This window comes from Megascapheus bottae, chromosome 3 (assembly GCF_031878675.1).
Source record: "Megascapheus bottae isolate mThoBot1 chromosome 3, mThoBot2.hap1, whole genome shotgun sequence".
NCBI lineage: Eukaryota > Metazoa > Chordata > Mammalia > Rodentia > Geomyidae > Megascapheus > Megascapheus bottae.
In genome coordinates, this window is record NC_143511.1 from 19,445,233 (window position 1) to 19,468,654 (window position 23,422).

At 38.7% G+C, this 23,422-nt stretch overlaps 1 protein-coding gene across 1 annotated transcript in view; it reads right to left on the reverse strand.

The window, feature by feature from the left end:
* Positions 1-23,422, reverse strand: part of LOC150065030 (proprotein convertase subtilisin/kexin type 5) — a 279,024-nt gene that overhangs the window by 12,922 nt on the left and 242,680 nt on the right. Inside the window, exons 11-15 of the mRNA XM_090329624.1 lie at positions 22,357-22,474; positions 21,225-21,413; positions 9,385-9,521; positions 7,439-7,582; positions 934-1,036 (exon numbers count right to left, since the gene is read on the reverse strand). Of these exons, the coding sequence (XP_090185750.1) occupies positions 934-1,036; positions 7,439-7,582; positions 9,385-9,521; positions 21,225-21,413; positions 22,357-22,474 (691 nt within the window). The remainder of the gene's footprint in view (positions 1-933; positions 1,037-7,438; positions 7,583-9,384; positions 9,522-21,224; positions 21,414-22,356; positions 22,475-23,422) is intronic.

Sequence of the window (23,422 nt, forward strand, 5' to 3'; positions counted from 1 at the left end):
TACTTCTTAAAGTGAGCCTTTGCCTGGCCTCATGGGAGAGGAAGAGGGTGGGGCAGAGGAGGGACATGGTCTAGGGAGGATGGTCTGTGGGTGGATAGTCCTTGGTTCCCAGCCTGGACCTACTGGGAATATATAGGCATAGTTCTAGGCAGAGTATGGCGCTTCAGGGCACCGAAATCCGCCCCAGTGCTCAGAAGAAAAAGGTAAGATCAGCACTGTTGCATGTTAGGGAATGTGTTAAAGCATCAATTTGGCCCAGATCCTGACCTTTTCATGAAGGGACAAATACAACCAGAGTATCAAATACCCATGGGATAAAGAGAAGAACGGCAGTTAGGACAATTGGGTTCAGGAGATCTGCTGCACAACGCGGTGGCTAAAGTTAAAACATAGCGATCATAACAACTAAAAGAGTAGATTTTTAAAAAAATGAACTGATAAGTATGTGAAGGAACGCATATGTTAAAGAGCTTGGTTCAGTCATTCTATAATAGATGGACATTTTACAGTGTCATGTCCCGCCTTGTGCATTATAATTTATACAATAATATATAAATTATATAATTATAAAAATTATATTGTACATAAAGTACATCTAAGTATGTATTTAAATACACATATATATGATTGTATTTGCCAACTAAGAAATAAAAGAAATCCAATGGAATGGAAAAGATAAGGCATGAGCCTTCTAAACGTGAGAAAAGAGCTGCAGTTTCCTGGCAGAGGTGGTCATTTTGTGTTTTGTGAAGGAAGTGTGCAGGCCTGTGAAGCCACATTACTTCTGTGTCAGGGCATGTGGCACTCATGGGAACATTGCAGCTGTTTGAGGGCACTGGTGTCATTGTTTTTCTGGCCAATAAGGGGATGGAAAGAACATGGAATTTCATCTCCAGCCCACATTGTGGGGACCTGATGAGGCCTCTCTCTTACCTGGTGTTGTTTTTCAGCTTGTAGTAGTAGTGTAAGCAGTCATTGCAGTGCTCTGGTCCTGGGCCATCACAGCCAACCTCACTGCACTCAGGGTCACAGGGACCTTTCCAAAAGACATCAGAGTGAAACTTAGCGGGGAAAAGCAAAGATTCTAGTAGATCAGCTTAACCTTGAAATTAGGGTTTTTTTTCACCCTCAAGAACTGAAAAAAAAATTTAAGACCAAGAAATAATGGTCAGTGCGGCGGCTGTATGCCCAGAAATAACTATTGAGTTTTACTGGTAAAACCTCAATTGCTTAAATATTAAGCATGCAAATTCTAGTCATGACCGGGTCTTCAAAACCCATATGGCTACCTTGGGAAAACTAACAAGTTTTTTTTGAATTCACATACTGTGAATTCGCTACTGTGGTAAAACAAACAAACAAACAACTGCAAATAATATGCATAAGACTTAAATGTGAGAGTTATAGAAAAATGAGGTGTTGTTGACAAAAGAGATAAAAAGGTTATTAAGCAACCCCTGGACAAGATAGCCTGTCTTGTCAAAGGTCATTCAAGCCACTGAATACCTGTGAAATACTGTGGCTAGCATGAAACTTCATTATGGCTTCGCGTAGAAGCTTATCAGCATCTAGTCTTGGATCACAAAGCAAGTACTTCAGGCACAGATAATAGGTTTAAAATTGCATGCAATTTAAGGGCCAATGGGCAACTCAGCAAAGGAAAATGACATAAATTTAAAGAAAAATGCAAGCTAGCTTAAGGAATTCTAGGCCTATAAGGAAGGATCATAATTTCTCTGGCTACATATTCTTTGATATAGAACTAGAGAGAATGGATAGTAAGGAGGGAAAAAGAATACCAGGGAGATAGAATATTTTGTCACTGATCAAAAGCTTTTGAACAGAATTTAATAGCTCCTTAAGCCATTTTTTAAAAACTTAATTTCCTTCATTTTCACATTTTATTGCATTTGATCTCATAATCTTGGTGTTCTTTTTCACTGAAAATTCATGGTTTTGACTATCAATAAATAATTACATGAAACATGCAAATATCAAGGGTCCCAGAAATGTTTTGAATCCTATTTGCTTTAATCAAAAAGCCTTACTGTTGAGCCCTACAAGATCTGCTAGTCATTATGGAACTATATGCTATAATTATTGAATTGCAAAAATGTAGAATGTTAATATGATTTGGAGAAAAAGAAGCTAGAAACCAAATCAACCTACTGATGAGAAAACTGACTTTCCCAGAGTTGCAGTGGCTGCTTTATTCTCATAGACCTAGGAGAGTTTGGATGAACAAATATCTTGTGTAAAGGTGGCGAACTCTGCACCTGCAATGACCTCTTGATTTAAATAGAGATATGTCATTTGAAAATGCTGCAGATTCAAGAAGGAAGGAAAGGGAAACACTGATCAAGAAGCATTGTACTTGGCCCAGGAGTTTGGCCTAGTGGTAGAGTACTTGCCTAGCATGCATGAAGACCCAGGTTCGATTCCTTGGTACCACATACATAGAAAAAAAAGCCGGAAGTGGTGCTGAGGCATAACTGGTAGAGCTCTAGCCTTGAGAAAGTCCAAGGACAGTGTTCAGGCCCTGAGCTTAAGCCCAGGACTGCCCCCTTCTCCCCCAAAAAAGAGGAAGCATTGTACTCCTAACCTGACTTATAGAATTGCAATTCCTCTGTACAGCTACTTAATAAGTAAAGAACTGTAGACTTCAAATACATTTTCGATGAACTGAAAGTCATTTGACATTATTTCTGTTTTTCCCAGCAACCTTAATCTCCAAAGTAAACTTCCAAGCTATTATTATTATTGTAGTTGCTGTTGTTGTTTAGCTATCTACCATCACACACCAGTGAGATGGTGACTGTGCTGTCTAAGAGTTATGTTTCATCACCTGGGGATTTCATAGTCCCTGGGACTTAATGACACCATGTAGAGATCTGGTTATGATAATGCCATCTGTGCCTCTAGTCAGGCTGGCTTCTAAATGCTGGGAAAATCATAGCTGGAAGGAAAGGAGTCATGGGTGGCCCTAAATTTTCACCAGATGACTTCTAGACTTTAATAAAATCCTACAAACATTTTTTTTTGATATGTGCTCAAAAGATTCTCTTATGGCAGGTTCACATGTTTTGCTATTTCAGTTATAATCTTAAATGGTCCCAGATGCACGCTAGCAGAGTAGATTACAGGATAGTCATGAAATAATAGTCTTTGTTCTCTCCTAAGAGCCAATATCAATGTTTGAGAGATGAAATCAGAAAAGCCCCACAGAGGTGCAACTGTGTTCACAATGTTAACAATATTAATCCAAAGTTGAATTAAAACATTAGCAGAACTTGAATATGACCAGAGTTAAATGTTACAGAATTGTGCTCCATTTATGGGTCAGAAAAAGATAAAAATGGCTTGCTAACTCACTAACCTTACTCAGGAGGCTGAGATTTGAGGACTATGGCTCAAAGCTAACCAAGTGGTAGAGCACTAGCCTTGAGGAAAAAGAAGGTCAGGGACAGAACCAAGGCCCTGAGGTCAAGCCTTAGGATTGGCAACAACAACAAGAAAATTTTGTAAAGCATGCTATTTATAGCATAAATTGCAATACTATAAGTCCAGAGCAAAATAAGATAAAACAAAATCTAACACAATTTAGCTCTGCTTAGCTCTGCTAGTCTTCACATATTAAGCATGTGATTAACTCTAGGAGACTACCTGCTTAGAATAAAAGGAACTTTATGAATATTTTGGATATTCTTTTAGGTGATTAATGAGGTACACTTTACTCAGCATCTAGAGAAAACTCCCAGAACTGCAGGGATGAAATATTTCCTGTCTACCAGGTACATTCTATTTCTATTTATAAACAATTGTCTATTATCAAAGCTGTATGTATTAACTATTGCACAATCATTATATCTCAGAAGGACTTGATCCTACTAAGAACAGCAGCCTACACAATAAGATAGGAATCAGAAGAATAACAAGGACAAATGAACAATCTACAGATAGTGATGCTAATTTGTTGAAATCTGGGATTAGAGCTTTTCTTATTTCCTTCTAGTGAAATTTATGGTGTTCGGGTTTTGTTTATTTTGTCCCAAAGGGGAAACTTATAAATCTGAGTGGAAATTATAAATATATATTTATCTTATGGACTTTTGTCACAAAAATCTTGATAATAACTAATCTTGCCATTTTAATACCCTGGTTTTGTAAAAATTTTTAAAAACTTCATGCCAGAACATTAGTTATAAGTAATATTACCTGGAATACCAGGTTGCTATGATTCAACTGTTATTAATCCCTTTAGAGTATTTATTTCTTGATTTTGTTCACATTTGTCTCTTGTTCTTATACAATACAATAACTGATTTTCTGGAAGATGTAACTTCTTACTGTATAAAGAATGCAAGGTCATTCATTGGGTAGAGAATCAATTAGTCAAAGATTTTCTCCTTTCTTTCTTTCTTTCTTTCTTTCTTTCTTTCTTTCTTTCTTTCTTTCTTTCTTTTTCCTTCCTTCCTTCCTTCCTTCCTTCCTTCCTTCCTTCCTTCCTTCCTTCCTTCCTTCCTTCCTTCTTTCTTTCTTTCTTCCTTCCTTTCTTTCTTTTTTTCTTTCCTTCTTTCTTTTTTTCTTTCTTTCTTCTTTCTTTCTTTCTTTCTTTCTTTCTTTCTTTCTTTCTTTCTTTCTTTCTTTCTTCTTTCTTTCTTTCTTCTTTCTGGGTCATGGGCCTTGAACTCGGCCTGGGCACTGTCACTGAGCTCTTCAGCTCAAGGCTACCACCCTACCCTCCAGCCAAGCCCCACTTCTCATTTTCTAGAGGTTAATTGGAGATAAGAGTCTCAGGTCCTTTTGTGCCTGCTCTGGCTTTGAACCTTGATCCTCAGATCTCAGCCTCCTGAGTAGCTAGGATTACAGGTGTGAGCTACCAAAGCCCGGCTTATTTTATAAATCTTAAAAGAAGGAAATGGTGCTATAGCTCAGAGTGGCAGAACACTAGCTTTGAGTGAAAGTGTTCAGGAACAAGACCCAGGCTTTTAGTTCAAGCCCACAGCCACCAACACCACCAACAAAAAAATCTTAAAAAAGATTAAAGTCTTTATCTTCTCTTCTCCTTCCTTCCTGAAAACTTAGATTTTAACAAGTGACCAAAATAATGGTTTAAAAGTCTATACTTGTTGGTAAGTGATGGATGCAGAGATGAAGTGATTATTATATACCATTTACCACCGTATTAAATAGAAGTGACCGTGTACATTAGTTTGCTTGAAGAAGATACCTTTGACAGAATTCTGTCATTTGTAGATTTTCTTGTTCTAAATAAAGCAGTTATTTTCTCCAAAAAAAAACTCCTCTAAACTATCCCACAAATCAACTGTAAAATGAATAAATTAAGGGAATAATTACTGTGGCTAGATACAAGATAAAATGTTCTGTATCACAAGATCGATAAGACCCCAGGTGCTAAAAGAAAAGTACATTGGCACAATTAAAAGATTTCATTAATAATGTTTTAGCTGGAAAGACTTGGTATTGCAAAAAAAATTCTTGCTATTAGACTGCAGGTAAATTCAAATTAAATTTCTATGTATGCTCTACAAATATTAAAATACATCAATGGGCTGAAGATGTAGGTCATTGATAGGGCATGCTCAAGGTATTGGGTTACATTTCATGAAAGAGAGAAAGAATATAAATAAAATAGCATCAATTTTATCTTACATTGATGACTGAGAAAAAGTGGCATTGGTAGAAACTTGATTAAGGAAAAGAAGTGATTCAGCAATGATTTAATCTATTTAGAAAATGGCTAAAACCATTTCTTTTTGTCAGTTTTGGGGCTTGAACTCAGGGCCTGGGCACTGTCCCTATGCCTATTTGCTTAAGGTTAGCATGGTACCACTTTCAGCCACAGCTCTACTTCCAGTCTTCTCGTGATTAATTGGAGATAAGAGTCTCATAGACTTTCTTGTTTGGGCTGGTTTTGAACCATGATCCTTAGATCTCAGTCTCCTAAGTAGTTAGAATTACAGGTATGAGCCACCAGGACCTGGCTAGAATTTGGGGGGGGGGGTTGTTTGTTTCCTTTTTTGTTTGTTGGTTTGTCTGTTGCATTGGGAAGTGAACTCATGGTCTTGATGCTGGTGAGGCAACGTTGTGCCATGCTTTTGGGACACCTTGGTTGTTTTCTCAATTGGAGTCTTTTATACACTATTTGCTTGGGGTTAGATTATTTCTACTTGTGCTTCACTGTGCTGCTGACGATGAGAAGGCCCTCACCACTGCACCTAGCCACTGTATTTCCCTGGTAGCTGGGATAATAGGTGTCAGAAGCTGTTCCTTGACATTGGTTGAGAAAGAGTTTTAAAATTTCTTCCTCTCCCTCTCCCTCTCCCTCTTCCTCTCCCTCCTCCTCTCCCTCCTCCTCCCCCTCCTCTCTCTCCCTCCTCCTCCCCCTCCCCTCCTCCTCCCCCTCCTCTTCCCCCTCCCCTCCCCTTCCTTTCCCCCCTCCCCCTCCCCCCTCCCCCCCTCCCTCTCCCTCTGCCTCTGCCTCTTCTTCTTCTTCTTCTTCCTCTTCCTCTTCCTCTTCCTCTTCCTCTTCCTCTTCCTCTTCCTCTTCCTCTTCCTCTTCTTCTTCTTCTTCTTCTTCTTCTTCTTCTTCTTCTTCTTCTTCTTCTTCTTCTTCTTCTTCTTCTTCTTCTTCTTCTTCCCTGTGCTGGCCTCAAACCTCCTTACAAGTAGCTATGACTATAGGTTTGTGTCACTATGTCCAGTTTAAAAATAGTTCAGTTTTCGACTAAATAAAATAAGCTAAAAATGTTCTAGATGAATTAATGGCTAAAAAAACAAAAGCCAATATTTAGTTGATAAAAGTGCAAAAAATTTACAAATGTAAAATTTTATGCTACCTTTTTCCATAGTGTTCCTGGTTGAAAATACTATAAAATACAAATTATATTTGGAACAAGAGTGTAAAACAGTAACACAGACAATTCTTATAAACTGATAAGTCAATCGTTGCTACTTTGAAGATAAAAATGGGTATAAGACTTGTGTTTAAATGAGAAGTTACAGGTGAAGAACACCTATGTAGACCCTTTATGTGATACATTTCAGACCAGAACTCTGTTCTAAACTAATCACTAAAGATACAGAAAAGATTGATATGTAATGTTCATCTTTGAACCTTGTTTAAAACAGTGTAGACTAGGGATCTTAGAATATGGATTAAATAACTCACAATATAATTATAGTACAGAGTATTCATTTTGGACACTATACATGGATATTCGAATAAGCTAATGTACACACAAATAGTTGAGGAAATGGAAGAAAATATACCAGAATATGAGTAATATATTATTTTGGTATGCATTATATAGGTAATAATATATCATGTCTTACTACATGATATTACATTATCTCACATGGCAGGGGTGATGTATGCATTTTCTTAGTGGTGGAAAGGCATGGAAAGGCAGCTCACCTGTGTAATCTTCAGGCCCATAGTCATCTGTGGGGTCTTCTACTCGGCTGTAGCGGAAGCGCTCCACTTTGGGAAACTCGTTGGTTGGGGAGTATGGCTGCACAGACGTACCATACAGGACCAAGGACCATTCTTTCAATTTACCTGGAGAGACAAGAACGAGAGTGGGTAGTTAATTGGAGTCTCTAGGATTTTTCTATCGGGTCTGGCTTCAAACCATGATCCTCAATTTCAGCCTTCTGTAAACTGGTTAGTTTTCACATATTGAGTCAAGCCCTGTCTAGGGAATAGGGTCTCCCCATCCAGGGCTGGATTTGCTATTTACCTTATCAGTTGCCATAAATAAGCTTCAGAGAGTCACATGGGGTGAGAACCAAGTTACTGAGGTTGAGACTAAGATCTGGATAATATCTCAATTTCCATGTTTTTGGTTTTGATCAGTTGTGGGGTCTCAAACTCAGGGTCTCAAACTCAGGCATTGTCCCTGAGCTTTTTTGCTCAAAGTTATCACTTTATCTCTTTGAGCCACAGCTCCACTTCTGTGGGTAATTGGAAATAACAGTCTCATGGACTTTTTTGCCTAGGCTGGCTTTGAACTGTGATCCTCAGATCTCAGTCTCCTGAGTTGATAAGATTACAGGCATGAGCCACCAATGCTAATGATTTTCATAGTTTACACAGCATAATGGCTTTATTTCCCTTGGCTCATGGGCTCATTCTGCTTGGGAGATAGTCATTTATTTTCTTTGACCCTAACTAGATTAGCAGGTATAGCCTAACTTCAATTTCTTGTCTAAATGGACAATTAAATTTAGAGGAAAGAATAAAGAAAAAAACCCTATCATCTCTTGTGAGTCAATTATGACCAAAACATGTAATTCATCACAGGTTCTCGAGAAAGGCTGGATTATTGACTTCGAAAGGACAGGGAGGTAGACAGAATCATTGGATATGTACTTTGAAACATCAATCAACAGCTGTCATGTATTTTCTACCCTTACGTCTTCAATATCTACTCAGATAATGATTACCAGTGTCATCTTCTCCCTAATTTTTCCACTCAAGTTGTATGGCTCATGTCCAATGTACTGTCTAGTGAGCATCACTGGTGAGTTGGCTCACCCTGTGTTCCACTGTTTCTCTGTTTCCCCTTCTTCTGCTCAAATCAGATAAACTGGGTGCTGGTTATGGTGCTTGAACTCAGTCCTGGGCACTGTCCTTGAGCTTTTCTTGCTCAAGATTAGCACTCTTCCTCTCCGAGTCACAGCTTCACTTTCCACTTTTTGGTGATTGATTAGCGATAGGATATCTTATAGAATTTATTTTTGTTTGTGTTGGCTTTGAACTGTGATCCTCACATCTCAACTTCCTGGGTAGCTAGGATGGTGACATGAGCCACCACAGTTTTCACCATCAGAACCCAGTGTCCACATAGTTTTGAGATTTAGAATATGTGCAGATGGATCAAAATGTATATGAAATAAATAACATAAAAAATGTTGATGCTGGTATCTGAGTGCTGTTAGGGTTGGGATGTAGTTCATGTATTGTACACTTATACTGTGGTATGGTAAAACCTTTAATAGCTGGGGCTACTGGTAGATAAGTAGGTCATGGGCTTCAGCTACTCTGAGTGTATTAAGTAATTCTCTATAAAGATAGGCTGTTCTACGTGTTTGGTCTCCACTACACAAGCTCTTTGTCACTCTGGCATGTGCTCTTTCTACTAGGATGCCATCTACCTTAAATAGCATCACTTACGCTAATCAGATGCTAGCATCAAGTTCATGAATGTTCGGAAGTATGTTAGATATAAAATACTGTGATGAGAATTCTGTTACAGAAACATAAAACTAAGCCAAGTGTAATATATTCTTTGGACAAAATAGACCACATTGTTTCTTCTATCTTATAAACTGATTAAAAGCCAAAGAGCTTCTTCTCACCTGGGGTCTTGAAATTCCTCAGCTGTGAGGGTGTATCATACACTTCAAGGATCCAGTCACCGGCTGCTCGTTCTCCCCAGCAATGAATGGTCATAAATTCCCAGTTTTTAAAACCTTCCATGGAATGATCAAATAACCTGAAAAAGATCCAGAAAATATGGTTACTTTATTAGTCATGTTTAAAACCCAGTGAGGGGGCCAGGAGTTTAGCCTAGTGCCATGCATGCATGAAGAACCGGGTTTAATTCCTCGGTATTACATACATAGAAAAAAGTCAGAAGTGGTGCTGTGGATTAAGTGGTAGAGTTCTAGCCTTGAGAAAGCCCAAGGACAGAGCCCAGGCCCTGAGTTCAAGGCCCAGGACTGGCAAAACAACAACAACAACAAAAAAAAAACAATGAGACCACCATTAAAGATCCAAGATCTTTCTTACCTATCAGCTTATTCAGTTGTGAGGTGTTTATCCTGGATGTCACCAATGATCACATGTGTCCTATGTTATTGTGTCACAGTAAGGGCTAAGCGGGCAAATGTAAATTTGACCCACCATAAGAGAAAACTCTACATACAAGATTGAGGAGTGTTGATGATGTGGAACAAATGGAATATTCTTAAATACGTAAAGGGAATTAAAAAAATAATGATACTGGAGCTTTGGAGAACAGTTTCAGAAGCTGATGAAGTTGAAACCATTTTACATAAGCCTAACAATCTCTCCTGATGTAAGAGAAATGAGAAATCATGTCCACAGGACTCAAAGTTGTCAAAAATTGCAAAGAACTCAAGAGGCGGCTATGAATAGGTGAATGTATAAACAAACTATGGTATATTCATAAAATAAAATACTACCCAGAATTATATATGTATGTAGGTACCATATATATATATATATACATATATATATATCTTATACATCTTACAGCATGGGAATAAATTTGCTATAAAGTAAATACAAATAAAATAATGAAGAAATGGACATCCGAAAGGGATATCGCTGATCAAGACACATTATACTTCATGGGCTGATTTGTTGAATGGTAGATCCTCTGGACAACTACTTAAAGATATTAAAATTAACAAAAAATAGTGCTGGAACCCTTATGCCAGAGCAATAAGGCAAGAGAAGGACATCAAAGGGATCCACATAGGGAAAGAAGAAATTAAACTATCCCTATTTGCAGATGACATGATCCTATTCCTGAACGATTCAGTAAACTCCACTCCCAAACTCCTAGAACTAATAAACCACTTTAGCAAAGTGGCAGGATGCAAAAATTAACCTGCAAAAGTCAGTAGCCTTCTTGTACGCCAACAATATACAAACAGAAGGCCAAATCAAGAAAATGATCCCATTTGCAATAGACCCCAAAAGAATAAAATACTTAGGAATTAACTTAACCAAAGATGTAAAGGAATTATTTAATGAAAATTATAAAATCCTAATGAAAGAAATTAAAGAGGATACCAGGAAATGGAAAGACTTCTCATGTTCATGGGTAGGGAAAACCAATGTAGTGAAAATGGCCATACTGCCAAAATTGATATACAAATTCAATGCAATCCCCATCAAAATCCCAAAGACATTCTTTACTGAAATAGAAGGTATATTCCAAAGGTTCATATGGAACAAGAAAAGACCTAGAATATCCAAAACAATTCTAGGCAAAAAGAGCAATGCAGGTGGTATTACAATACCAGACTTCAAACTCTACTATAGAGCCGTAATAACAAAAACAGCATGGTATTGGCACAAAAATGGACCAGAAGATCAATGGAACAGAATAAAAGATCCAAAAATAAAACCACATACCTATAGTCAACATGTATTTGACAAAGGAGCCAAAGATATGCAGTGGAACAATCATAGTGTATTCAATTATTGGTGCTGGCAAAACTGGGCAGCCACATGCAGAAAACTATGCACAAGTATTAAACTCAAAATGGATTAAAGACCTCAATATCAGACCTGAAACTGCTACACAATAGAGTTGGAGAGACACTGAAACTCATAGGCACAGGCAAAAAATTCCTGAACAGAGTCCCAGGGTCACAACAGATTGGAGAGAGACTCGATAAATGGTACTACCTAAAAATAAAAAGTTTCTGCACAGATAAAAGCATAGCTACTAATGTAGAGAGACAGCCAACCAACAGGGAAAAGATATTTACCCATAATACATCAGACAAATGCTTAATATCCAGTATCTACAGGGAACTCAAGAAACGAATCCCCCACAAACCCAACAAACCAAATCCCTAAATGAGTAAGGGAACTAAAGAGAGACTTATCGAAAGAAGAGGTTAAATGGCAGAAAAGCATATGAGAAAATGACTATCATCCATGGTCATAAAAGAAATGCAAATAAAAATGACCTAAGATACCACCTTAGCCCAATTAGAATGGCCAAGATTCTGAACTCAGACAATGACAGATGCTGGTGGGGTCGGGGAGAAAAAGGAACCCTACTGCACTGCTGGTGGGATTGTAAGCAAGTTCAGCCACTCTGGAAAGCAGTGTGGAAGTTTCTTAAAGAGCTGAAAATAGACCTTCCCTACCATTCCTGGGCATCTATCCTTAACATCATAACCCAAGATATGATAAGGACACCTGCTCAGCTATGTTCATCTCTGCACTATTCACAATAGCCAAGTGATGGAAACAACCCAGATGCCCCATTGCAGATGAATGGATACAAAAAATGTGGTGTGTGTATATATATATAAAATGGAATTCTACATAGCCAACAGACAAGATAAAATAATGGCATTTGTGGGGAAGTGGATGAATCTAGAGCGAATAATGTTGAGTGAGATAAGTCAAGACCAAAGGAACAAAAGGTGCATGGTATTCTTAATATGTGGCTATTAGATCCAAACAGTGCAAGAGCAAGGACTCAATATTTGCGTACCCAATGCTATGGACATAGTATTGGAAATATGAACACAACTAGATAGACATAAAAATTTATGACTATATAGACATAATGTTTTATGACATAGATTAACATGTAACTATGACATACAAATCCTCAGCCTAATTTTAATTATGTTCTAACATCTAAGTGCCAGTGATTATATATAGAGATTCCCTTCTTGAATACTTGTTTGTTAAACATGTCATTTGAAATATAAAAATCAATGTTAATAAATTCTTTAATAAAAAAGATTAATAAAGCTACAAATAAATAGTTTAAAAAAATAAACGAAAGGAAATGGATATGTCATTTGTGTAGGCATCTAACATGATGTGACTACCCACACAGCTATGTAAAAGATGTGAAAGACATTTTCTGTGAAGATGAAGTGATAGAGAAAAATGAAGGGGCATGGGATAGGTTTTAAAAAATACTTTCTCTCTCTCTCTCTTTTTTTAAGTGAGTGCCTCTAAAATTTTACTCGACATACAGCAAAATGGGAAAAAGAAATTGAGAGTCAAAGAAGCAAACAGAGAGCAAAAATCTCTGTATCCTTGACTTAAAAGCAGCCATGTCCAGGTAATAGCTTTCAGTGGAGATAGCACTAAAGCCTCCATTTTACTGGATATTGATGGCTATTGAGAACATGCAGTCCACCCTCCTGATTTAATTGTATATTGCCCAAATAAATTAATGGTTATAATTTGATTTTCTGTGCAAGTGTTCCCCTTGGGAAAAATGAGGTGGGGGTTAAAAAACAGAGATACTTTTAAAACTTAATGTGTTAAAAATCCTATCTTAAAAATTATTTTATCAGTGGTTTGATCAAAATGCTGCAAGTGGAGAGAAATGTGTGTCTCCAAGGAGTAGAATGCCAGTCTTCCCGAATAAGCCAAATGAGAGCATTAAGGCCTGAATTCAAGCTCCAGTACTAACACACACACACACACACACACACACACACACACACACACACACACACACACACACACACACACACACCATGTATCCCCACTGTAAATGATACTTAAGAGAATTAGGAAGATATATTTTTGGGCCAAGGAGAAATCTCTGGGTTGTTATGTAATTGGCATGTACCCATACAATCTCTTGTTTAGCACCTGAGATGTTCATAAATTGGGGAGGGGCACACAAACCAAGAATGTGGAAGAGGAGTTGTGTCAGGATGGCCTTCATGCTGGGGATACCATTATAGGAAGTATGTTGACATTGAATTGAATGCAAAAGGAAAAACACTTCAGAACTCCTTCCCAAACGGTTTCACAGTTCTTCCTTGAACTCTTAATTTGTGGAAACCACTGTGCCATTTGAGGGCACTGGAGCCATAATTTGCCACACACAATCTCTCTCCAAGAGTACTGAACTTAAAAGACATTCCCAAACCGTTTAGTTTAGACAGAACATTGGATCCATTGCCTCACATCTAAAAACTACAAAGGAGACTTGTGGCTGGCATCCTGTGGGGGGCAAGTCTGGTTTGCGTCACTGTAGCCAACTTACAATTTCACGTGGGTTACTTGATGGCGGGATCAGTAGGCTTGAGATCTTTCCCTGGTCGTTCTTTTTTGTCCACCTTTGCAGTTGATTCCTTGCTGCTACTCACCACTCTCAAGTCATATTTGGAACAATTAAATTAAATGGAAACTGGGTACCAAAAAAAATTAGAAGGGAGGGATCTTTGTAAGTAACCATTTCAAAGTTCAATTATCACTGGGCTTGTTTATGTCAGTATGGTGACAGCAGTTCCCAACCCTGCTCTCTTCACCTCAGAGATGGAACAAAAACTTAGGCAATTTCATTTTGGTGAAAGAGTTGATGGAGAAAGAAAAAGACAGGGGTGATTGGGTCAGCTCAGTGAGTTTCATGTGATCCCTGGTAACCATAGAAATGGTTTGAATAGGTATATATAGTCCCATGTTAGGATTCTAATTCAACCTTTTGATTATTTTGGATTTTTAGTTTTGTAGTAGCAAAATAAAAAACCCCTGCATCTTGCAGGTGCCAGTCATTCACGCCTATAATCTAGTTCACTCAGGAGGCTGAGATATGAAGCTGAAGATTATGGTTCAAAGCCAACTTGGGCTGGCACATTCCACTTTTATCTCTAATTAACCACCAAAAACGTTGAAAGTAGAGCTGTGGCTCAAGTGGTAGAGTGCCAGCCTTGAGTAAAAAAAAATTAAGTAACAGTGACCAGGCCCTAAATTCAAGTCCCACCAATGACAAATAACAAGAGCAAACTACATCCTTTGCATATTAAAAAAAAGGTAATATAGCTTGTATATTAGCTTGATATGCAGGACCCATTTGCCAGTATGACAATTATATAAGAAACCATGGACAACTAAGGCAGAATCTTACCAGGGGCTATCTACTCATCAGCTAGAAAATCTAACTCTCCATTTGAAGGTCTGTATTTTGCAACTGGGGAAAGACCTGACATTGTGTGCAAGCATAGTAAGAAGAGAGCCAATGTGCTGCAAGCCAGCAGAGGTGAGCTCTGTGCCTGGATCCATGTCTCCTGTTGCAGAGAAAGACAGTTCCATACATGCTGAATTCACATTCACATGCTCAATGAAATGATCTACACAGTGGCACAGATTATATAGCCAGGAGTTAAAATTATCCCTCACAGCCCTGTCCCCGTGAGTGGTTTTCAAATAAATTACTGTAGATGAACCCCTTTCCCCCTTTTTAAGACTATCATTAACACTAGTAGAGCTTTCTGAGGAATTAAATTAGGAAATAACTCATAAGTACTGTATGATTCCCCCACCCCTTCTCTTTACTTAAAGAGTCTAATGTTTCAAAGATATAACATCTTTTAGGATGTTACAGAACCTGAATAAAAAGGCATTTTATAAGTAGTGACGGCCATGTGTTAGCCTGTAATTATTTCTAATATTGTAAAAGGATCTTAATTTCAGATATAGTCACAGCTACTCAAACAGTATTTATCATTATAGATATAAACATCAGAACACTATTCTTTGAAGATTTTTTCTCTTTCTTTTTAGCTTATTAATTTTTGCAATGCTCCATCATAATTTAAGCAACTGCTTATAGAATGACTATGGGTCAAATGCAATTGCGTTTGTATACGTGCCTGTGCATATGTGTGTGTGTGTGTATTTAGATATTTAACTTCTGTAAGTTTTAGATGATTTGCTTTTGATTATAAGGTAGTTAACATATATAGTTCTCTTTCTCCTAATTTAAACTGCTTGTTTAGGAAAAGCTGAGAGAAAGATACTGGTTCTAGAGGTTTAGAACATCTAAAAGAATGAATATTTCTTTTCAGTGTAAAGTTCCAACATGCATATTAGTGTCAAGTCATTCACTAACCCCCGTCACATTCTTCTTTGTAGGCATTCTGATGGAAGAATTTAATCTGGTGGAAGATTTATTCCATCTTATAGAAGATAGCTTTTATCTAAGAATCTGCTTTATATTATCATCTCCTTCGAGCAACATACTATTCACATGTCTTTTAATGACAAAATAATAAAAATATGTATGCACAAAAGCAAAATGATGTGTTTTTTTGGTCACTTGTGGGACTTGAATTCAAGGCTGGGCACTGTCACTGAGCTCTTTTTGGTCAAGACTAGTACTCTACCACTTTGAGTCACAGCTCCACTTCTGGTTTTATGTAGTTAATTGGAGATAAAGAGTCTCACAGACTTTCCTGCCTGAGGTGGCTCTGAACCACGATCCTTAAACCTCAGCCTCCTGAGTAGCTAGTATTACAGGCGTGAGCCACCAGAGCCTGGTTCTATGTGATCTTTTTAAATTAAGACTGAGGAATGCTTCAGAGACAGGTAGCTTTAGTCTTCTTTGGGAACATATGAGAAATGATAACCAGGATCTTGGGAGGGGACCAGGAATTTGTGTTTGATGGATCATTGATTTTGATAGGCATTATGCAAATAGATACCAGTTACTTATGACCTACTTAAACTCTCACTGTAAGATATCGTATTAACATTTGTACCGATCTTCTGAGGTAGACACCATTACATCTATTGTATAAATGAGGAAATTCACTTCTGTCTAACTCTGCTGTTTTTGAATGAAGGAATCAGGTTCGATGGCAGAGCCTTCCTAAAATATGCAATTTCCACTATGAAAGTATAATTTTCATTATCAGCCACAGATTCATTTACCACCCAATATAAAGGTGTTCACAATGATTGGCTAGTTGTCACTGAACATTTTTTGCACTGAGTTTTAAACCATTAAGCCTATGGGTTTTTCAGACTAGAAAGCATACCTCCTTTCTCCTTAAATCCATAATTAGAAGCAGCGATAATCTTCTGTAATCAAATTTAGGAAGCAAGGAAAAGTCCCAGCTTTCAATTCCAGGCCAAAATGTGGAACAGCCAAATACAGCTAGGCTAAATCTAAAACTCAATGAGTTGGGAGTGAAAATTATTTAAAGGTGGCTGTTGGGTGGGGAGGAGACCCCACAGTTCTTTGTAATTCTAACAAATACAGTTGAAAGGAGATTCTGAGGGGACAGGCTTTTGTTAGAAAATCTTTTATTCAGGCAGAATGAATGTAATTGTCATCCTTTAAAACCTTCCATTAGACAAACTGCTCTTATCTAAAAGCATTTTCAAAAGAACCCCAGCTAGGGTGGCTTCTCCCAGCCCACCTGACCTCCATCATCTGCATCCAAGTAGATGGAACTGAATAGGCAGTTTGGCTTTTTGTTAGGCAAGGGACAGAGGCCAAGAAGAATACTTGAAAGGGTGGAAAGGGTGGATGGGACAGGTGGGAGAAGAACAAAGGAGAGAGAAGGAAGTATCCATTTGTCTACCCTACGATTGATCTGTTGACCCACAATTCGAAGCCCTTAAATTATCAACGTAGCTTGCCAGGGGAGCTTCCTGCTGAGATAATGCAGCTGAAGTTCAAGTTGGACTAGAGTTCTGAATGCTGCCTAGTGCCTTCCAGTGCTCAGCACCTGCAGCTTGGGCAAACCATTCTCTTTTCAGCAGCTGTTCTCCACAGGCACTGGCGGACTTGCACATCAGCCAGAACAGGGAGCCACCAAGGGGCTCCAGACGGCCCACACAGATGCCACTGAAGTGTTTAGCCCTGTGCAGAAAACATACTATCCAAGGACTGCTGTGGGGGTGGACAGACACAGAAAAAAATTTTCATTGGAAGGCCCAGGAAAAGAAGGCCCAGGGGAAGCGTCATAACCAGAACCAAGCCCCAAATCGTGAGTCTAAGTGGTTTCCGTGCATCTTTCCTTCAGGTGACTGACTAATCCATGAGGTGTGGGCTCCTTCAAAATCATCAGAGGGTTTTTCACACTTCTGCCAGGCTGGCAACAATGTGCTATATGGAATTCAAAGTCTGGGAGAAAAGGATTCTAATCTTCCAGAGATGCAGGACAGCTGAAATCGGCCATCTCTGCTATGGGGAAGCTATATGCTCATGTCACATCAGCCCTGCTGTAGACTTAATTTAACCTTCCATTGTTCCTACATTCTAACTACACTCTGCTTTCTGTGCCTTTCCTTAGAGAGCTATGGTCCTTTTGAAAGATGAGTCTTCCTGTATAGACCAGGCTGGCCTGGAACTCATATATTTTTGGCCTTCTGCTTCAATTCCAGACAAATTCTACCATGACCCATTAATAATCTTAATGTCTTTGACATAAAGGGCAAGTGTTGATCAGAGGATCGATGGCACAGATTCCTGCTACAATATGACCTTAGTCATCTTTTCCTTGAGAGGAAGAACTGCCTTACAGAATGACATAAAGAATGCCATGGTCATATCAGGTCTTTGCTTCATCCTCTCTCCAGCTCTCTAGTGCTCCCACAATCTTAGCTTCCTACCCTAGGTCTATATTTAAATCAGGGCAAAGGTGAGAAGATATCAGGTCTCCATGCCACCAGGTTTCAGGTAGAACTTTCCTTTATAAAACAATGAAAGCCTCAATGTGTGCAGGAAGGAAAAAAAAAGCCAAAAGAAATGGTCTTTCAACATAGTGTCTAGTATCACTGCATTTGTTCATCTCTTGTCTCACTTTTCAGTGTTCCCACTTACCTTTCCCAAATAGCTAAACTTATGTACAAGAGAAAAGGTACAGAAATCAAAAACAGCGACAAGGGAGAAAACATAAAAAACAAACTATTGTAAGGAAATGGAAAGACTTAGAAAAAGTCATATTAAGTGATGTAACCAGACTCCTTTGAGTGTTCCTTTAAACATAGGCTCAATGGTTTCCCTCATTTGTCATAATTAGTACAAACCTTGGACTCTCCTAGCAGAGGATTACAATAGCTCAAAACCTAGATATGTAAGGACATATAGGATGAAGCTAAATGAAATGATCTCCAGGATATGGAAATAAGAGCCATATAATGTGTGATTGTTGTTCTTAATGTACTATGTTATTTCTCATCTCTTTTGTTGTCCCTTAATTATTCTCATATTGTTACAGTATCTGACCTTGTTATCTGGTATATTGTATCTACCTTTATTTGTTTATTTGAAATAGGATAGGAAAGGGGAAGAAAACAAATTCAAGGGAGGGGGTGGGGGGAAGGAAATGGGGACTAAATCATGAGAAGGGGTACCAATGTTTGTGAAGTAATGTACCTTCTATCTGACGAATATAACTGTAACCTTTCTATTAATTGTAATAAAAATGTTAAAAAAGCAAAATATAAATCAAAACAACAGCAACAACAAAAACCCCTCTATGTTGAACTACATACTTTGTGGGAGAGGGGGGAATCAGGAGGGAAAAACTGGGAGAAAATGAGGGAAGGGGTGACACTTCAAAGAGAAATGTACTCATTACTTGACTTACGTAAATGTAGTCCTTCTGTACATCACCTTTATAATAACAATAGTAATAAAAGAGAAATGGTCTGTCTTTAGTTGCCTAGACTGCAGAAGTGCTACTAATATCAGTACAGTAAGAAATACAATGCTCTGCCCTAGAAAGTGGGTATAGGTTTTTCAGGGAATGGTATACCTGCTTCACATCGCATATATCAACGACAGGCAGCTAGAGACAAATTCATGATATCCTTTCTATCTGTAGGTGCCTTCAGCTCTTTCCAATCTCACTACTTTTTTTATTGATGGCTACCTATTTTCAAGGCTCTTATGGAGAATGTACAAAATGCATGATGTAGACTAGGACAATCTGGGTGCAATTTTCATGAAAGAAATTGATGTCACTCTTGTAAGTATTGCCCTCTGAGCATCCACAATGCCATTATCTCATCTCTGATGCAGGTCACAAGACACCCTTGCATCATATAATTTGCAAAGGTGCTGTCAGGTATGGAGGAGTTCATTTGAGCTTGGAGGCAGTGATCTTGCAATCCAGCAAATGTCTGTTTGGGAACTCATAGGTTCTTTGCCTCCAAGTACTCCCACTGACATTGTTCTCGAGGAAGCTAATACTAAACAGAAAAGATCAAGGATCAAGGAAGGATCAAGATCGGCAGAAGACACTTGAATTATCCAAGTAAATTGCCACAGTGCTTGGTGGCTCCTGATACGTGAAGCACATATAGAATCTTTCAATGTTTAATCAGGACAGTCTGTTCAGTCAAACCAAGGTAAATAATATTAGAAATTAAAAAAAATGAGGAATAAAGATTTCCCTGGCTTGGGTAACAATGGTTGGTAAGATCTCCATTAATCACATAATGGCTTGCCTGGAAAGAAATGCCAGGCAGATAAGGGCAATCACCTGGCAGACAGCACCAGGAGAGGGAATAGATGAATTCAGAGTCGAAATATGCTTATGTTTCTTGCACCTGCATACTTATTTCTAGCAAAGCTGCACTTTATATTCAAAGCCTGAAGCCTGGGTTTTTCCAGGCCCCCAAGAGAAGATGTTGTTTGTATATGAAGAATACAGGAAGTCTAAGCATAGAAATCAACTGCACTGAAGGTTTCTAACACTGTACTTTTAAACATGCACTTAGAGCTGGGTGTTTGGCCTAGTGGGACAGTGCTTGCCTAGCAAACATAAAGTGCTGGGCTTGATTCCTTGGTACCACAAACATAGAAAAAGACAGAAGTAGTGCTGTAGCTCAAGTGGTAAAGCTCTAGCCTCAAGAAAGCCCAAAGACAGTGGTCAGGCCCTGAATTCAAGCCCAGGAGTGGCAAAAAAAAAAAAACCTCACCTAAAGATACCATTGCTCATTTTTTTCTCACTATCTTATAGTGGGTCAAGTTTTGAACTTTCAAAAGAGAAACTTGGATGCCAGATGCCTGTAATTTATATTTGTAATCCTAGCTGTTCATAAGGTGGAGATTTGAGGATCATGATTTGAAGTCAGCTCAAGCAAGAATTTCTGTGAGACTTTGTGACACACACACACACACACACACACCAAACTGGGGACCAAGAAGTCTCCATTTGGGATCTACAGATTTACATTGACTGACAGTTCCCTTGACAACTGACAACCTCACAGTTGCCTTGACAACTCTCATGCCATCCTCTCAACTACTCAAAAAGCCAATGGAGCAAAAGAAAATGTGTGCCTAAACATTTCTGGACTTATTCTTCCAGCAAGTTTCCAGCTTGCACACAATCATTACTTCTCTATGGGTAACATGTATGAGAATAAGAAGGGGAAAAAGGAAGAGAAGAGAAGCTGGCATCTGAGTAATGAAGACTGAAAGGAGCGACCTTGTATCCATAGACCAACATGGCCTCTTGAAATGGTTGTCAATCATTGTTCAGCATCTTTTCATTTTCCAACTATTAAATTCTGTACTGGCTCAAGATGTAGCCATTATGGTGGTTCCCATCCTCCCTCAGATGGTACCAAGACTAGGAGGAAGGAGCAGCTCTCTCTTTCTACCCTAAAAGATAGCTATGTGCTGTTGTGACAGAAGCCATCAATGTACCTGTTGGCCAAAAGTTGTGATCTGGTTCCGGAGGGTGAAGTCAAGTAGATGGCCAGATCTCCTCTTCGAGGATGGGTGATGGTAATGCGTACAACGACGTGTTCCAGGTAGTTGACATGGTGGTTGGGGTTATCAGAGCAGCCTGAGGCTTTGTAGATGGAACGCACTACACTGTTGGGGCGAATCGTCCTGCCACATGGAGAGAAAGGAGTTTGAATACATTGTGTGGAAGAACTCAAGTAAGTGAACCTGAAAGCTTGGAATATGTGTCCAAGATAAAGCAAATAGCTTAGTCATGGGATACTAAATGCCAACAGTGTCAACAAATGAATGGGTCGGGGTTAGATAATGAGGAAGGAAAAGGGGAACCAAGGTTCTTTGGTCTTGCTTAGGGTAGGAGGCTCACACTTGAATGTGCATAGAAATCACTTCCAATAGTGCCAGTATCTAGGTGGTTGACTGTAGCATGTTTGTTTTCAATCAGTTACTAGGTGACAGTGTCCTTTGAGAACTGTTGTACTATGGGACAGTCGAGGCTTGGGGTTCACACAACCTGATTCAAATGCCAGGGTCTCTACCAACTCCTTGCCACAAACACAGTCTTTCCTCTTGCTAACACAGTCATATCTTCCTAGCTTCCAGCCACAGTAGCTTTTGTCCCACTTCTGTCATAATGTAAGGTTCTCCACCAGAAGGTAGATTGTTCCCCATATCCTTTGTTCAGGTCGAAGCTTAGCTTTCCTATCTCTGACACTTTCACTGGGCTCTTCAGCTCAGTGCTACAGCTCTACCATTTCACTTCCTGTTTTCTGGTGGCTAATTGGAGATAAAAGTCTCACTGACTTCTGTGTCCGGGCTGACTTTGAACCATGATCCTCAGCCTCCTGAGTAGCTGGGATTACAGGTGTAAGCCACCAGTGCCCTGCAAGAAAATTTATCTTTGAAGGATATTCACAATATATTAATGTGGATTTGGAATTCTAGACATTCTATCATGATTTTTATAATCACATTAAAAAGAAACTACACTAGTAGTGTCTAGATTTCCTGTACAACAAAGGGCTTTGGGGAGCAGTGGTGCTGGATGTTTCTGGGGACGATTTTCGGGTCACTGAGTAGCAGCAAACATTACTTGATTTGTCGGTCTGTGCTCTCCACACACACATGTTGCTGAGGAACTGTGGTCCACTTTTCCGCCTCCATCACCATGGCTTCTGCATCCATCAGTCCAAATCCATAAAGATGGCTTACTGTAAAGGGCAGGAAGCTGGTCAGTAATGATATAGTTAGGAGCAACCTATATTACACATGTTGAGTGACAATGTCACTCACACAAACCCCAGGCACCCCATTGGTTAATAGTTATGGATTGGGCCAAGATCTGAAAAACCAAATCACATCAATCATCCTAACAACAAGTAAATAAGATAATGATATAGATGTGTTACTACCTGTTGGATACCAGCCTACAATTTTTACATGCAGTCTTGCCAACAATGGAAGGATGTTACCATGACTGTCATCAAAGGAACAGATCTTAGCAGAAGTTGACCAGTAAATTGGTGGATTAAGCTGGATTCTAACCCATACTCACTGCTTGCTCCAAGACCCTGTAGTTCATCATTTGCATTAGAAAATGACACAGTGGTTTTGAACAATAAAATAACTAGTAGCTTTAAAGGAAGGTGATAACATGTTCAGTTTCTCAGAGTGCAAGTAAAACTCACATGGAAGAAATACCAATTTTTTGACACATATAGCAATTAGGTTAAAGAACCCAGAAGACATAAATTATTACCTTTCTTCTAGCATATGAAAAATGTATGTAACTATATGCATAAAATATTTGGAGCCCTCAAGAGTTTTAGGGCAGCTTCTTGTCTGTAAATCTGCTGGGTCTCAATCAGAATTCTCATTGAGCTAAAGTTGAATTTGATAAAAACTGTTTCAGAAATGTCAATTAAGTACAGAAATACTTTATGATGACTCAGAAACATTTACTTCTGCAGTACTTTCCCCCAAATGCTATAAATTCTCAGGTGAATACTTAAAATCTTCACTTTGCATAGGACAATCTCTTGAATCATTATATTCAACATGAAGTCATGCTTCTATCAGATTAGGCCTAGTGTAATTTCCATTAGCATATTAATTATACGAAAATTTCTATAACTGCATGGGTTTATGCATTAGTTAAA